At 41.1% G+C, this 16,817-nt stretch overlaps 3 protein-coding genes and 1 long non-coding RNA gene across 4 annotated transcripts; 1 reads left to right on the forward strand and 3 right to left on the reverse strand.

The window, feature by feature from the left end:
* Positions 1 to 2,172: 2,172 nt before the first annotated feature.
* Positions 2,173 to 4,229, reverse strand: LOC125560963. Its single transcript, XR_007306975.1, has 2 exons — positions 3,959 to 4,229; positions 2,173 to 3,232 (listed from the first exon to the last, which is right to left on the reverse strand). It is a non-coding gene; the product is annotated as an uncharacterized LOC125560963 (long non-coding RNA).
* On the forward strand, positions 2,926 to 7,347 carry LOC116604282. Its single transcript, XM_032366446.2, has 4 exons — positions 2,926 to 2,970; positions 4,425 to 4,608; positions 5,079 to 5,191; positions 6,303 to 7,347. The coding sequence occupies exons 1-4, from the start codon at positions 2,944 to 2,946 to the stop codon at positions 6,504 to 6,506; spliced, it is 528 nt and encodes a 175-aa protein (XP_032222337.1). The 5' UTR covers positions 2,926 to 2,943; the 3' UTR covers positions 6,507 to 7,347.
* A 7-nt stretch (positions 7,348 to 7,354) lies between these two features.
* Positions 7,355 to 8,236, reverse strand: LOC125559068 (cuticle collagen 34-like). Its single transcript, XM_048720926.1, has 2 exons — positions 8,208 to 8,236; positions 7,355 to 7,829 (listed from the first exon to the last, which is right to left on the reverse strand). Exons 1-2 carry the CDS (start codon positions 8,234 to 8,236, stop codon positions 7,355 to 7,357), a joined length of 504 nt encoding a protein of 167 aa, XP_048576883.1.
* A 3,879-nt stretch (positions 8,237 to 12,115) lies between these two features.
* On the reverse strand, positions 12,116 to 16,481 carry LOC5521162 (cuticle collagen 14). Its single transcript, XM_001640910.3, has 3 exons — positions 16,163 to 16,481; positions 15,918 to 15,989; positions 12,116 to 12,957 (listed from the first exon to the last, which is right to left on the reverse strand). The coding sequence occupies exons 2-3, from the start codon at positions 15,985 to 15,987 to the stop codon at positions 12,431 to 12,433; spliced, it is 597 nt and encodes a 198-aa protein (XP_001640960.3). The 5' UTR covers positions 15,988 to 15,989; positions 16,163 to 16,481; the 3' UTR covers positions 12,116 to 12,430.
* Positions 16,482 to 16,817: the final 336 nt, after the last annotated feature.

A 16,817-nucleotide genomic window follows, 5' to 3' on the forward strand; every position in this document is an offset into this window, starting at 1 on the left:
AGCAGGCTGCTGTTATCAACACTTCTCGATCCTCTAGGAATAACCACAATTATCAGTCAAGTGGATTGTCGATAAATCTTAAATGGCGCCAATAGGGGTAATTAAAAATTGTTGGTAAATGAGTCATCAAATGCCCATCAATTTGAAGTATTTGCTCATCGATAAGTTCAACTATAAAAGCATCAGGTTGCCTGTTACACCATCTTTATATATTTCATATTATACATATTTTAATCATCCTATAATAGTATCTTATGGATCTAGGTAAAGCATATCGTTGACACGTTAGACAAATTGTCAATAACATCAACTAAATCCAAATTCTCGGCTACTTTTTTAATAAGCCAGCATAGTTTTAAAATTAACGTTATGGCATAACGTTCTTATTGCCATTCTAATTTATTTTGTTTTTTATTTTGTTTTTCATTTAACAATTTTTGAGTTGGTGCTGGCGGAGATTAAGTTAACTACCGGTATCCCCCAGGGGTCTGCCATGGACGTCTTTTCAAACTTTTTCGCACAAGAATCTGTATCTCTGCATTCTCGTGTACAACTGATACAAGGCCGTGGAAGAGGATGCGGCACCGGGGGCGTGTACCAGCACCCCCCCCCCCCCCCCTCCACACCCAATAGGGCCAAACAATGGAAAGGAAATGACCAGTATAGCAGCGTGACTTTGACTCCGCATTCGCGTACACGATTCCACTATCACAGACTAATTAATTCTCGTACACGATTCCACTATCACAGACTAATTGATTCTCCTATTCGATTCCACTATCACAGACTCTGCATTCTCGTATACCATTCCACTATCACAGACTAATTGATTCTCCTATTCGATTCCACTATCACAGACTCTGCATTCTCGTACACGATTCCAGTATCACAGACTTATTTATTCTCCTATACGATTCCACTATCACAGACTTATTCATCCCCGTATACGATTCCACTATCACAGACTTATTCATTCTCGTATACGATTTCACTATCACGGACTGTCATTCTCCTTTACGATTCCAATATCACAGACTCTTCATTCTTGTACACGATTCCACTATCACGGACTATACATTCTCGTATACGATTCCACTAACGGACTTTGTATTCTTCATCCATCGTTGCTGTGTCATAGGTGCCATCTCGTAGAAAGGTCCTGATGAAAGCACTTTTCGCTAACTTTAGCAAAGAATTCTCAAATTCCTCATGTATATATTTTTTACTGGGCTTGGTCAGAGTGAGATGAGCGAGGGTCAAGCTCATATTCCGCTATCAGCTATCGATAGCTCGCATTATCTGGATCCCCATTCCCACCGTGTACCGTTCATCGAAGACGACAGAGTATAGATTCACATGCAGATACGGACAGATCTGCTAACGAACACCCTCGAAAAAGCTGACCTAATTACAGACGATTTTTAAATCCCCATTTTATCTTCCTTAATATTCTATTAAGCCGAAAATTTGGGATTTGATGCTTCAGGTCCCCGGTGTAAAAGCCACGTATTTTTCAAACAAGCACAATAAAATTCCGGGAGGTTGAGAATCCGGAGTGGTAAAGAGAGTACCCGTAAAGGAGACATAATTGTTACTATCTAATAATGCTATCTCTAATAATTTTCGAGTCGCGAGAATCAGTAATATATATTCCTTACAATTCTTTAAACTGATTTGATGAAGCCACATCTTGTTTTTCTTATCTAAATCTTTAATACCCCCTCCTCCCATACACACACACACAACACACCACCACCAATATCTTCTTGTCTCTTCAAGATAGGCGTTCTTTGATCAGGAAGCAGATTTGTTTTTGCCGTAGTGGACCTTCGGTAATAAGGGGATATAACAAATCGGTACGCGCTTTTAAAGGATATCAAAATATAGACAAATCAATCTAGAAACTCGTACCTCTTAGTAACATTCATAAGCAAGAGACGGTCGGTAATCGAACTACTGCGTGGGCGAGTTAGTAACATTTATAAACAAGAGACGGTCGGGTAATCGAACTACTACGTGGGATTAGCCTATAGTATCTTGATATGGTTATTGCCTCAAGTGGGTATAAATTACACAGGTAACCCGTCGCTGAAGCCGATGACATAACGAATGTCGTCATCAGTAACCTCTACTCTCAATCTTCCTTAGAGAAGTGCATTCAATCGGAACAAATATGTTTGTGAGTCGAAACCCACTTTTATAATAGTACTAGCAAGGGATAAAAAGCAAACTGGTTTGGTACAAATGGGTCCATAGTTGTAAGAAAGGGGGTACATGTAGTGAGGGCATAGGTGTTTGTTCTTATCTATGCATACATACATGACGTGTGCCCCAAGATGTTTACCTTTTTCGTGCAAATGACCTTAACCACATCATACCCGTAGGCGTTAAAATTCTTGAAAAATAAAGTAACAAAATATCTCGATGATTGTAAACAACGGATAAAGGGTGTGGTTTGTTGGTCATTTCCCGAAAAGACAAACACAGATTAATTGCCTGTGAGACTAATACCACATTAAAAACTATTTCCATTGAAATTCTTATAACCTACTTGAGAGATCGCATATGTAGTTACGTTTCACGGGTGTAAGCTAATAAGGTTAGTTAAACCAGCCTTGAAAGTCGACCCTGTTTTCCTGTTAACCCTTTGAGGGTCATCAATTGCCGATAAAAGCCAATTACAAGAGAACTATCACGAAAAACCCAAGGGAAGACGGTTGCACAGGGTAACCAAAACAAATACAGCCTTGTGGAAGTTGCTGTCTTTTTCTGGGTGTTGGTCTCTAGGAAACCCCCTGAAACCATGGAAAATAATCTGCCCCTCTTCACGGATAATTATCTTGATAAATTCCAGGCGTGGTCCTGCATCGAGGGTATAAAAACTAAATTCAAAGCTAGTTGAAGCTAGTTCATCTAGAACTGCTAGAAGACGATTTCATAAGAATGTCACCATCGACTATTTTTGCTCAGGTAAGTTGAGTTTGGTTCACTTAGTTACTCTGTTTGCATATATTTCCTATATCCCAAGTATTTTCTGCTTGTATTAGATTATTTTAATTCAATATTTTGCTCCAAGCCTGAAACTTAACTCGTATTTACCACAAAATATTTCTACTGCTACTGTAGGTGTATGTAAGGCCTCTCGTGAGTAATTGATTAGTAGCCCCTTCAAAGCTTGCGATCGATCTGATCTGTGGCGAAAATAATCACCAAAGCCTCTAGTTTGCAAAATCTGAAATAAATATTTGATATTATTAATCGGCGATGCGCGATGCACGTGCAAATATCGGGGTTTGGTACAAAATCTAAAAAACTATAGCTGCAAACCATTCAATTTTGTGTATATGAGGTCAGTCCAACTTGATGTCTTATATGACAAGCGGACAACCGTATCGATTCCTTGGAAATGTCGAAAAAAATCGAATACACTTCTAATTTCTTTTCGATATTTCCAAGGAATCTTGGGAAATTTTGTTGTTTTTATTTATCGACGGGTTCGTGTGACTGCGAAGGACATGTGAAGGGACATTGTACAAAATGTAAACAAATTGCTTATTACAGAGTACACAAGCGCTGCACATACGAATACACATAATTTTACTCGTCAGTATAAGATACAGACTGCTTCACGTATGTTTTATTCATGAGAGTGACTTTCTATGCCTTAGCACTTTTCACTGAAGTTGTACCACAGAGTCCCCAGAGGTTCTTTTACGTTCACCATTACAGATAAATGATGTGCGGTAAGAAAGAGGAACTTAGGCTTGACGTCCTTATTCGAGAAGGCGAGGGATTCACAGTCACTAATGCTGAGGGTTTTGTTTAACCAAACAAACAAAGCCATAGCGGCCCTCCTTGAAATAAAAACTTTTGTTGCGATTTTTATTCAGACCTGCAAAGAAATGAGTACCGGGAACTGCATAGAATAAATAAGTATACAATTGTCATATTACCATACCATTAACAGCAAATCGTACTTGTCGGTGTCTCGACCATTGTCGCTGTAGGGTGTGTTTGTTGTCGGTGTTGAGTCCTGTCCTTTAAGCTCTTTGCAATCGTTGGGTCTGTTACTGATGTGAAGTGTATTGGCGAATATATCTGTTTTCCAAATATCAGTTTGTGAGGGCCGTAGCAGGGGGTGGGGCACTGGGGACACGTGCCCCCCCAATATTTTCAAGAATTAAAAGAAAAAATATATATATATATATATATGTTCAAGAATTATAAGGAAATGGCTGTACCCCAAAATATTTTCTTAACGTTTCTGTATTGTGCCCCTCCAATATTCCGAGGCCTGCTACGGCACTGTTGTTTCATTATAACTTCTCTTTTGTAATTGTCAGCTCTCTTGCTAATGTTTAGTCGGTGGCAAATGTCGATTTTGTTGCCATCTTGTTGCCCATCTCAAGTTGTTCTATTAATAGTTTGGTATGGTGCTGGTCTGGCTGACATGCACTGGCCACAGCGCCCCCGTGATGAGAGATTCCTCTACAGCCTTTCTTGTCTCCTCACCATCCTGTCACGTGTTTAATGTACTCCGCGTTGACAGCCCCGGAGGCGCTCGAAGGAGACTTTCCTTCAGCGGCCATACTTTTACCCAGCAATCAAGTAAGTAGCAATCACTAAGAGGCCTTCCTTTATTGGCCTGTTATTACAATGTGCGTATAAACCTTGTAAGTGATCCAACCATTGTGATTCCCATCATGACGGGTACGTGTTAACTACACGAATATCAATCCCCTGATAGAACTTAGCATTATCCATGGCTTCAACAGGCACGTGTTCACCACGTGACTATTAACCTTATAAGTGCACTCATTATAAGGCTTGCATTCAGCGGGCACGTGTTAGCCTTGGAGTAACCACGTGGGTATGCCTTGTAAGGGCACTCGGCTTGATGCTTTCCCTAAACGGGCACGGTTATACGTGAGTATGCCTTGTAAGGGCACTCGCTTAGAGCTTTCCTTATACGGGCACTTGGCATGTATTAAACTTTTGACTTAAATTTATGTGTGTTTTTTTCTTATTCTTTTTACCGGATACAAAACGGCACTGATTAATTTTTTGTTAATTTTCAGAGTTTTTAATCAAGAAATACATTGGCGCAAACCAAAGAGTGCAGTTGAGTATTCACTGGGCGAGCGATCCAAAGTTCCTCCTGACTGTTGTGGGATCCGACATAGTTCTTAAGGTATTGCCACTAAATATTTATCTTTTACCTGACAATTTGAAATAAATACCACTAAAGTCGTTATTCCTGCCTTTTGGAGCATAACTGAATTGCAGGCAACATATAAAAATACGATAACAAAAATACATAGACATTACAGTACTTGCGCAGCATGCAGTATTTACATGAAATGATTTGTCTGAACCGGTCAGAGCATTGATATATTAGCTTGTAGTTGCCCTCAAGTCATAGGCTTGGCTGTCAGCTCTAGCCTTTAGTCATAGGCTTGGATGTCAGCTCTAGCCTCAAGTCATAGGCTTGGATGTCAGCTATAGCCTCCAATCATACGGGTTGGCTGTCAGTTCTAGCCTCAAGTTATACGGGTTGGCTGTCAGCTCTAGCCTCAAGTCATAGATTTGGATGTCAGCTCTAGCCTCCAATCATACGGGTTGGAGCTGTCAGTTCTAGCCTCAAGTTATACGGGTTGGATGTCAGCTCTAGCCTCAAGTTATACGGGTTGGCTGTCAGTTCTAGCCTCAAGTTATACGGGTTGGCCGTCAGCTCTAGCCTCAAGTTATACGGGTTGGCTGTCAGCTCTAAGCAAACCTGCTTTTATAAAGGGTTTCCTGGTTATTCTAAGTCAGAGCCGCAGCAGGCCTCGAAAAATGGGGGAGGGGGCACGAAACAGACAAATTGGGGTACAATATTTGGAGGTACAATCACGCCCCTACTGGTCATTTCTTTTAAGCTTTGAAAATACTGGGGGGGGGGGGGGGGTAAGTGTGCCCAGTGTCGCAATCACTGCTACGGCCCTGTAATTGTCTATGCGCATGCGCAGGCCCTGCGCCATGCGCAGTTTAAAGAGTTCAAAGAGTCCAAAATGGCTGCTAGAAATTAAAGGTTTCTTTGTTAGCTGTCTATGAGAACCAGTGTTTTAAAAACCTGGTACGACGTTGTCTCACACGCAATCTTCGTATGACTATAATATCAGCCCCTCTCGACAGCTTTGGGCTAGGTAAGCCCAATTAGCGTGAAGTTAAATACAAAAAAAAAAAAATAGCTTGATAAACGCTCCAAAAAAAATTAGCGAAGTGAGTGAAGCTAACTTGATCATAATCTACTTTGTGTACAGGACTCTTCGGGTATCGTTGGTGTTAGCAATCTTTTCGAGGAAGGCCCTGGCATTGGAGGACTAGTGACGTTAAGATCCCTCGACACAGCCTCAATTAGATACATCTACGGTGATCTTAGCGGCAACATTTCACTTGGGACGTGCCATAGAAGTCCGTATGCGCAGCTTCGAATTTGTCTCAACGAACAAAATTGTGACGTCTGACACGACAGAGACCACATCAGGAAACACTCACAGAGGACACTGCGGGCTTTGATAGCTTGTCATGCTTTTTAAAGGTCCCTTGTCAGCAACACTTTGTTAAATATTATTTCTATGCTTTGGTGCACTATCGGAGGAGAATAAGAAGTTTGCAGTTACCAAAAGCTTTTTTGTATGTAAGCTTTTGGTTGTATGTGAACTGTTTCAGGTTTGAAAACTATTGCTACTTGGTGCGTACATTCAAATAACGTTGTCAGTGCAAATGGCAAATACTTATTGTCAAATTACAGTTCTCTTATAGAAATAAACCATGAATGTCGTCATATTTCTACTGAATGCAAACAAGTATGGATAAATACTGCTATTAGTTTACTTGTCACCTTTTTTCTTACTTATAATCAAAACCAATAAGCGGAGGCAGTGGAACATTTCCATTCGCTGTTTGTACTGACAACATTTTTCGAATTAGGTGTATACACTAGTAAAGGTTCGGTCGTTGGATAAAATATAAACTCATTGAAGCATTACATTCCTCTCAATAAATAAACCCCAAGAGATATGCAATATACAAAACACCTTCAAACACGAATTAGTAAACAAAAATAAAACTTTAATCCCTCAACATGATTAGGCTTGTACATTAGGTTTCTAAACATCGATCACATCACTCTTTTGCTTTTCTCCTCTAAAACTACATAATGTAAGCTAAAACAAAAACAATGTACAAACGCAAAATAAGACCTGGCAGACTGGGTGGTATAATTTTCATATATTTTTTTTCTGCAAAAACCATATAAGCTATGTATCCAAACTGGCGATGAATAATTACAAACTAAAGTGTGAAGGCCTGACTATTTGCCGCGACTGCAGCAGCCACGAGGGCATGAAGGTATACAGCTCCTGTAACAGTATTGAGGGCAGGGGGCGGCGTAGGGCGTAGCAGGTGCTGGTGGGCCGGGGGGCCCTGGAAGGCCAGGTGCTCCGGGTGGGCCCATATCACCAGGGGGGCCCATATGTCCTGGGGGTCCAGGAGGTCCCATAGGTCCATCGTGTCCAGGGATACCAGCTGGTGCGCCAGGAAGTCCCGGTAGTCCAGGAGGGCCTGGTGGCCCAGGTAGTCCAGGGGGCCCCTTAGGTCCATCTGGTCCTTGAGGCCCTGGCATGCCCATGGGTCCATCTGGGCCTGGCGGTCCCGGTGGTGGTGGGGGTGCCGGGTAATATGGTGGCGGTGGGGGAGGGGGAGGGGGGGGTGAACGAGCAACAAGCGGAAGCGCACAGCGGTGCACAAGATGCCGGACAACTACCTCCGCATGGGTTGGGACTTCTCTTCAGATGTAATGATGATTTGACTGCCATCAAAACATATCTTGTTAGATATTAATGTGTGTTATGTATCAATTGGACAAACAGTTAAGCCCACAAAGAACAATAAGGGATCCATGTTATTAAATTTTCAATTAGAGACTCTTGACATATAATCATTCTGTAAAAATTCATAAGAAAACAAAGCCAGTATCTGAAAAAGAGATACATATGACCAAAATTTGGGGTATCTCGCCATTTTTGCCATTGCTAAAAGTTCCCTTTTTGAGGAGAGTTTTGTGTGTTTAAATGGTATCTTTATTCAGCTCCCATGTAAATATAAGTTGGGGTTACTTACACATACTAGCCCCGTAAGTGAGTGTTGAAGTGTAGAGTACACACCCCAGCAGTAGGAGAACTCTATTCCTCATCTAAAACAGAAACATCAACGCCATTTAACCAGTCTCAAGCCACTAATATAACAGCAGAGTTTTATATGTGAAGTTTTTATCAGGCAGAATTAAAAAAAAAACGAACATCGCCCTGCTATTGTAACAGTCTTGTTTACCACCACGGAATCATCAGATGTACAACAGTACACCATTCGCTGGGCCTGTTTACATTATCATTATAATGAACAGTTTGAAGTTAGATATGCTCTAGAGGGGAGAGGTGTTCGAGGAGGCTTTATGGAGCTTTTTCCCATGGAGAAGATTGTATAGTGGCGAAAAGTATTTGAAAAATAAAAAATCGAATAGATAATGATCTACTTGAGCATTCGCAACAATGCGCGGATGCAAGTTTAAGAAGAGTTCATGAAGATTGATAGCGAATGTTTAAAAGGTGACGTCATTTCCAGTATAAACCTTTATTCTCTGATTATTAGTTAAAGTTCACAGGGGTAAAAATACTAAGATGAATTCAAATTTTCGTGAGCGGAAAAGCAAGAGCAAATGATATAAACCGTTTATGTTATTTGCTCTTGCTTTTCCGCTCACGAAAATTTGCCGGCGGCATTGACTGAAAAAAAAAACTGAAACCCAATTGTACTAGAAAGTGTCCAGGATCAATCAATCAAAATAAACATTTAACTACCACAACATCTGGTTGACTTTATAAATATTTCTTAACGAAAGAACAAGATTTAGCTACAAACGTCCCTACGTGGCTTTCAGCAAATGACAGAGAAACGTCATCAACACCCGTAGAGCCCGAAATGTTGTTTACGAAATCCCGATAAACAACTTCTTTTGTTTATAATATCAAAAAGGAAAAACAAAATATTTTGGTTAACAGTGCTGTGCAGGTTATGGCGGGCAAAGTCGTGTTTTGAAGGCGGTGGGTTTCGATTTACAGGACTTAGGAGCTTACCTTGCAAGCGGCTACTGTGTCTGTGAAAATGGTGGCGTTTTCTTGGTTGATGAATCTTAATAGGTCACAGTACGTACATTATTGATAGGAATACTGTGTGACGGTTCCATGCACCCAAAACGCTCCAAAGCACAGAGCAATGCAAGTTTTAGTCTTGCATACTTCAGCTATTTCTCAATTCCAACTGTCTGTCTCATATTTTAATAACAAACGTGTAAACGGTTGTGTCGTGAAAATTTGGGAAGGAACGAGAAGAATTTGAGGTAGTTGGGTTTGTTTGGTTTAAGTTGTAACATATACGAAGTTATAGTAAAACGATCTCCGAGCAGGTGCCATAGCACGATTGTAAGTGAGGTGAAGCGATCAACAGGTTATCCAAGCTAAGGAATTTGGATATGACACTAGTGAAAGATTAGTTTAGAGAAGAAAATAGGGCCAAAAGCTTGCTTGTGACAACATCATATTTGAACTACGTGGTGACCCTAAAACCTGATAACCGTCTTTAATTTAACTTATTCCTGCGCCTTTCCAAAAGGTAAAGGCAGATTTCTTCACGGTTCTGTTGAGATTTTGTTCAGCAACCGACGGCGAATTATCTTTTTTTTACTGGATAACCAAAATTGTGTACTAAAAAAGAGGTCTTGAAGAAAACAACACAGATAACATCGTCCCAAATGAAATAATTATGTCACGCAAAGAAAATTCGAAATGCGAAGCGTCGAGTGAACGAGGCTTGAAATTCGCTTGGCGAAGCGTGCGCGTTGTGAGCAGGTGCTCGTTTGAACTCGATGAATGAAAACAGGTTTTCTTTTTGTATTCGAGAGCGATTTTCGTAACAGGTCAATAAAACAATAAATACCGTCCTGATTATTCCTTTTCCAAATCATTACCATAGAAACCTGCCTCAACTACCAGAATGCAGCGCGCGCTTGCACCAAACGAAGCGCGCTGCATGACGGTATTTGTGGTAGTTTTCCATGTTGAGTGCGCGCGCATGCTTATAGCTGGAATGGCCTATTGAAGTTATGTCTGGCCGCTGTTCTCATGTCACGTGATATTGAAATCCAAAACAGGTGGTACTTCTGGACGCTGTTCTCATATCACGTGATATTGCAACCCAAGTCAGGTGGTACCTCTGGCCACTGTTCACATGTCACGTGATATTGCAATCCAAGTCAGGTGGTACCTCTGGACGCTGTTCTTATGTCACGTTATATTGTAATCCAAGTCAGGTGATACCTCTGGCCGCAGTTATGTCACGTGATATTGAAACCCAAGTCAGGTGGTACCTCTGGCCACTGTTCACATGTCACGTGATATTGCAATCCAAGTCATGTGGTACCTCTGGACGCTGTTCTCATGTCACGTTATATTGTAATCCAAGTCAGGTGGTACCTCTGGCCGCTGTTCACATGTCACGTGATATTGCAACCCAAGTCAGGTGGTACCTCTGGACGCTGTTCTCATGTCACGTTATATTGTAATCCAAGTCAGGTGGTACCTCTGGCCGCAGTTCTCATGTCACGTTATATTGTAATTAAAGTCAGGTGGTACCTCTGGCCGCAGTTCTTATGTCACGTGATATTGAAACCCAAGTCAGGTGGTACCTCTGGCCACTGTTCACATGTCACGTGATATTGAAACCCAAGTCAGGTGGTACTTGTGGCCGCTGTTCTTATGTCACGTGATATTGCAACCCAAGTCAGGTGGTACTAGTTGCCGCTGTTCTTATGTCACGTGATATTGTAATCCAAATGAGGTGGTACTTGTGGCCGATGTTTTAATGTCACGTACTATTGCAATCCAAGTCAGGTGGTACCTCTGGGCGCTGTTCTCATGTCACGTGATATTGCAGAGTTACCACCTGTATAGTAAGTCATCAACATGCGTATGAACGAGCTAAGTGTGACATTTTTAAGTCTTTTTCTGGCAAGGAGCAGCACGTACAAAAAAAAACGTTGATATGTTAGAGTTCTGCATTTCTTTGGTATGTAGCTAGTTGAGCTAGAGGAACTGGTGGCCCTAGAATAGTTTCTAGTGTTGGGCACAGCATTATACTATTAATATGCAAAAGTTTGTTTACGGCTTTAAAAAAGAAAACAAGCGTACGTCCAAGGAGCCGGTTTGCCTTACAGCATTGCTCAGTGACTTGCTTGTTCCAGGCCAAGTCGCTGGAGACCCAAACTCCTAGATTTCGCTCGGAGTCACAGACCTTTGTTACCTCCCTTAGTATCCGTGTTCCACTGGGTTTTTCTTGCGCGTGATGCGTTATACTCACTCGAACACTGTGTCCCACAAGGTTGTCTTAAAGCCTCGATCAAACAGAGTCGAGATGGAAGTTTATAAGAGTCAATGAGAGTTCCACTCTTTCTGCCTCATTAAGTTGCGATCAAACGGTCTTTGAAAGTTCGTTGCTCACGTGTCTTTAAGCGAAAAACGAGCTTTTTCTCCGGAAAAATTAGCATGAGCTTGGATTTTGAAATAAAAAATTATTACTTCAGGAATCATCCAAATCTGAAATTACACGTTAAATTATTGTGAAAACAGTTGACCGAAATAATGAGTTTACGAGTGTTATTGGCTTACTGCCTTAGATTGCCAAAGCAGTCATGGCAGCAAAACGCACTAAATCAGCTACAACGCAAAAATAAGAAACAATTCAGGATTTAATGAACTGCCGGCTTTGTGTTTATCGGTATTTTTCCGATGATAGTGGCTAGAAGGCGATCCACTTGTTGTGAGAGATGCAGAACTGGAAAAATTCAAATCGTATGATTGACGTATACCAAAACACAGTTGTGACTCATTAACGAAAGGCACCGGGGGTGCACTTGTGAATGAAAACAAATGTAATCACACACAAAAATGCCGCTGTTTTGTTTGAATGTTATTTATTTACGAATAATACATAACAAAGAGCTACGAAGTACACAAACATATATTTTTAGTTTTTTTTTATTTGACTCTATCGCATCTCAATGTGAGCGTGACATCGTCCCATTATTGACACAGGTACAACATCGACCTTCAAACAATTTACTCAAAAATATACAATAAGTGCTGTAACGAGCGGAGATCGCGTGGCCATGCAGATCTTTAAAAACAGCGGTTTATTCGCGAAAAGAAAATTCAAACTCCTAAATTCTCATAAAAAGTCGAGAGCTAGCGTGAATTGCGGTGTGGACGGGAGTGAGTCTCGGGCTCCCTGTGGTATGTGGTTAATCGCTGATCAGTTCGAGAAGTATAAAAGTGCTCTACTGGTAACGGGTAGTCTTGGGGATAGATGACCTTTTCTTGCCGTAGCTGCAGCACTGTGGAGAGCACGCACGGATGCACGTGTGCACGCAAACAGGAGGGCATGGTGGTGGGGGGCCGGGTGGAGCTGGTGGGCCGGGGAAGCCAATCGGTCCAGGAGGTCCCATTGGTCCCATATCTCCAGGGGGTCCTTGGTTACCAGAAGGTCCAGGAGGTCCCATTGGTCCGTCACGGCCAGATGGTCCGGCAGGGGCACCAGGGAGTCCAGGTAGACCTGGTGGGCCAGGAAGACCAGGTGGACCAGGGGGTCCTTTTGGTCCGTCGGGTCCAGCAGGTCCAGGCAAGCCCATTGGTCCGTCAGGTCCTGGTGGACCGGGTGGTGGTGGTGGAGGAGGAGGAAGTGCGGGTGGCAGTGGGGGGAGTGGAGGTGGTGGGGGTGGGGCACAACAGACGGCGGTACAGGCCGGAGCGCATGACAATGGACATCCGGGAGGACATGGGTTCGGACTACGCTTGGACACCAGTCCTACGTTCAAACAAACATATTTGTTAATACGAGCAAGCATGACCCCTTTTCCTGTAATCTTTAGTACTCTGCGAGCTCACACAAGGAATTGCAATCGACGAGCTTGTTTAAGGCGTACCTCGCCAACACCGCAAAGCGTTAACCAATCAGAAGGCAGATAACCCGAAAAGACAACAGAAGCCATGAGTCGGTCTAGCAGTTGTAATACGTTCTCAAGGAGTTCGCAGAATACTCAGAATCACAGTTATAACACGCTCCCCAGGGGTGGATCCAGACTGATTCAACTGATTCCAGTGAATACCTCAAAATCCCAGAAAAACGTTCTTTTTCGTAGATTTGAATGTTAAAACGTTCAATAGAAATAAACATCCATCTGTTGTCTGTTATTTAAACACTATAAGACCTACTTCCTGGGTTATTTCGCTGTTATTTCCTTAAGCGCTTAGACAGCATCTCCGTTCCCCCAGGCGAAATATTGCTCCTGATGGTAAGTGATAAATCAAGTTTGGGGGAGGGGACCCATTTAGAAATTTTGCGCGTGTATAAAAATTATGCGCGTGTTCTAGAACCACTCAAGCTCTTCACCGATGATGAAAGTGTGGCGACAGGACGATAGCTCTTTAGAATTCTCTATGAGTTATGGCAATGGAAAGTGGTCGCCCTCGTAAGTGAAATACATGTTTTTAGCAAAACCCCAGGACAGTGTATTCTTAGTATATTAATGGCATTTCTGTTTGCCCTGTGTTTTATTTGGTAAGATTTTCGGCTGTTATTTTAGTAAGGTAAATAGGTTGGTAAGATACCACACATGAGCAAAATTGACCAGTACACGAATTTTCGTTGCCTCTAATGGATGAATCTAGGAGAAAAATGCAAAAGTGCCAATAGATCAGCAACTAGATGGGATAACGCACTGTAAAATTGCTTAAATTTGAGAGGTCATGGAGTCAATTATTGATACGAGTTGCTGTCTGTGTGGCACAAGCTACGTTATAATGCAAGGGAAGGTTGTTTTTTATATATTACAATCACGCCATTTGGATATTGCCAAGGGGTATTCGAAGAGAATAACTGGTACTTGCCTTGACACACTTTCAAGAACACAAATTCGGTTGAATTAGGTAGAAATAGTGTATTTATTATCTGACTAATCGATTAATGAAGTGACTCAGTTTTAAATGACCAAAAGTTTAATACAGCACCGGTGAAACGTAACCTTGAATATATGATCTCACTATATAAATTCCTAAAAATTCTGCAGATTGCATGTTTCAAACACATAATTTCATAAATTTCCTGTTGGGCATGCCCCTATACCCCTTCCCCATTGATTGGTCCGTGACCATTTGGAATCAGTCAACTTTAGGCCTGGATCCATCCCTGCTCCCCATGAACAACGCCCTATGATCCTGCGTTCGTCTCATACGCATTGCAGAACGCTAACATTCAATGACATCTGAACGACATCAAATGACATCAAAAATATAATATCATTCTAGCAAATTTTATGCCCGAAAATATCTTGTAAATTAATATCACATTCATTTCTTTTGCAGTAAGTAATTTCCCAAAATAACGACGAGTATAGAAACACAGAAGCTACGTAAAACGTTATGTTCAATTTGCAAGATGTTGATCACCATCACCATCATAATTTAAAAATTATTTAAAAATTCGAATAGTCAAGCATTATTAATTACAAACGGTAAATGAGATTTCGAATAAAAAAAAATACTAAATAAAAAAAATGTGATGACGGCACAATTACACGCGCACAAAATGTCGTGAAGAGCACGAAGCGGAACTAATGTACAACAAACTTTTTAAACAAAAATTGAAGCGATTTGATGATGCTCCTCTATCTAAAGTTCACGCTACCTTTTTTTTTCAGTAACGAAATTTGATTTGAAGGAGATCAAGCGTGGTTTAAATTTTTTATTTTAGTAGTTTTGATTTTTTTTTTAGCTTGAGCCTCACTCAAATTGTAACCGCTTTTAGCGGGCGTTTCCCTGTGTCGTCAGGGGCTTGGGTGAGTTTTCGTGTATTTGTATAGTATATTTATTTTATTTTATTTTATTGACTTTAACACTAGTGGCAGGTTTACCGCAACAGCATAGCCATTTACTGCGGGCCCAAAACACGCGATAATCTTATTTATTTTTTCACTTCGGAGATAGTGAGGGGGGATGGTTTAACCGTAATTGACACCAGCTGTCCGAATAGCTCACTAGATGATGTCACTTTAAATATTTAGAGGATTAGCGGGTACACCAGTCAGAAATCAAAAACAGTGTTATCTTTATTTTCTGATTGGAGCAAAGCGTTTACATTATCAGAAACATTTTTTTCTTCGTATATGTTTAAGTAAGATTTTTAGAATTGACCGCAAATGTTTAAAAAAATTAAACCACTTCAAACTTGCCGTATCCAAAATTATATGGATTCTATAAAAACATTAAAAATTCATAACGATAGATGTTTTCAGTTAAATATTCCTGAATCCGTGGAAATTAGAAGAAGCCCTCTTTGAGCAATCTATAAGTGATTGATTTGGCACAAGGTATAAGGGTATAACACCTATCTAAATTCTTCGCGAAAAAATCAATGGATTTATATCTAAAATTTGGGAATGACATTACTACTAAACAATTGATTTGCTCTTAACAATTATCGTCGTGGATGACAAGTTAATGACACGTTCATCACAAGGTCAAAAACTTAAGTGGCGGTCACTGAAGAACAATAAATTTCATGATCCGCTTAATAGATTCTTTAACGCAGCATCAAATGAAAAACAAGGGTCGGACAGTTCTTTGCGATTTTTTTTTTCAAATTTCTTAAGATGTTATTTCTCACTCAAATTGACCAAAAATCTTGTTGAATGCTACTGTATAATATTACATACAATTTAAAACGAGACTGTCAACGCTAATGACTATACCCCAGAGGGGGGATCTCACCTTTGTGCGATTTCGCTGAAACAACAGCGACGAAGACAAGGAGAGAGCCCAAAACTAGCTTGTAGTCCATGGCTGCAAAAAAAATCAAATAAAATAGTGAAAATCGTAAAAAAAAAGATCAGCGAGGCTACTAGTAGAGCTATGGGCGTGACTGTGTCAGAGTTAAGAAAACGGCTTTCATTTTTTCACGTTTTCTAAGTTCATTTGACTATAGGGGAAATAAGCTCAAATTGCATGTTGCTCACCTCTCGAAGTTTCGTTGAACCTTCGAACACTCCTACAACTGATGTAAGGATTGTTTTGCAATCAGTTATAAGAGAGGGCAAGCAGATGAATTATGGATGTGTCCCTTTTGTCATGTTACGGGTCGTGGCAGCCATTGTTTGAACGCATCGTTAGAAGTTTGGGATACACTCCGAGCCACCAGCAATAGGCAGACCAGTCACGAGTCAACGCTTCCTCTGTTCTCACAATAACACAAACAATACCGGTGCCCTCGACACTAACTCCCGCCAATCACCATAACACTGGGGTTAATAGGCGTTCGGTGATCTGTTGGTTAAGGCTTGACAAGCTGTCAAGTGAACCTGGTCCTACTGCCGTTGGCAAAAGTTGCACTGTAAGGAATTTGAAAGCGGCAACAAAAACACATGTGTATTTTTATTTGTAAATCTCTGGCAGGTGTGGGGTACTCTGTGCCTCGCCTGAGTGATTCTGTGACGCGAGGTTCGAGAAATGCGCGGTTTGTAAAAATGGCGCAGAAGTGACGTCACTTCTGTTTGGCGCGAAACGACCAAGCTAGGAGTAAGCTTGAATCAGCTTGTCTTGAATTGCGGTGCAACCTTGACATTATCCATGCAATCTTGTACCCCAAAGTTTTTTTTTTATATGTTTATACAG

The sequence above is a fragment of the Nematostella vectensis genome, chromosome 2 (genome assembly GCF_932526225.1).
Source record: "Nematostella vectensis chromosome 2, jaNemVect1.1, whole genome shotgun sequence".
In the NCBI taxonomy this organism is placed as follows: Eukaryota; Metazoa; Cnidaria; class Anthozoa; order Actiniaria; family Edwardsiidae; genus Nematostella; species Nematostella vectensis.

Excerpts from the sequence above, each read along its gene's own strand:
- LOC116604282 (XM_032366446.2), top strand. The coding sequence starts at position 2,944 with ATGTCACCATCGACTATTTTTGCTCAG. Across the intron at positions 4,609-5,078 it reads TACTTTTACCCAGCAATCAA|AGTTTTTAATCAAGAAATAC; the intron begins GTAAGTAGCAAT and ends GTTAATTTTCAG. Across the intron at positions 5,192-6,302 it reads GATCCGACATAGTTCTTAAG|GACTCTTCGGGTATCGTTGG; the intron begins GTATTGCCACTA and ends CTTTGTGTACAG.
- LOC125559068 (XM_048720926.1), bottom strand. The coding sequence starts at position 8,236 with ATGAGGAATAGAGTTCTCCTACTGCTGGG. Across the intron at positions 7,830-8,207 it reads AGAGTTCTCCTACTGCTGGG|AGAAGTCCCAACCCATGCGG; the intron begins GTGTGTACTCTA and ends TTACATCTGAAG.
- LOC5521162 (XM_001640910.3), bottom strand. The coding sequence starts at position 15,987 with ATGGACTACAAGCTAGTTTTGGGCTCTCTCCTTGTCTTCGTCGCTGTT. Across the intron at positions 12,958-15,917 it reads TTCAGCGAAATCGCACAAAG|GACTGGTGTCCAAGCGTAGT; the intron begins GTGAGATCCCCC and ends GTTTGAACGTAG.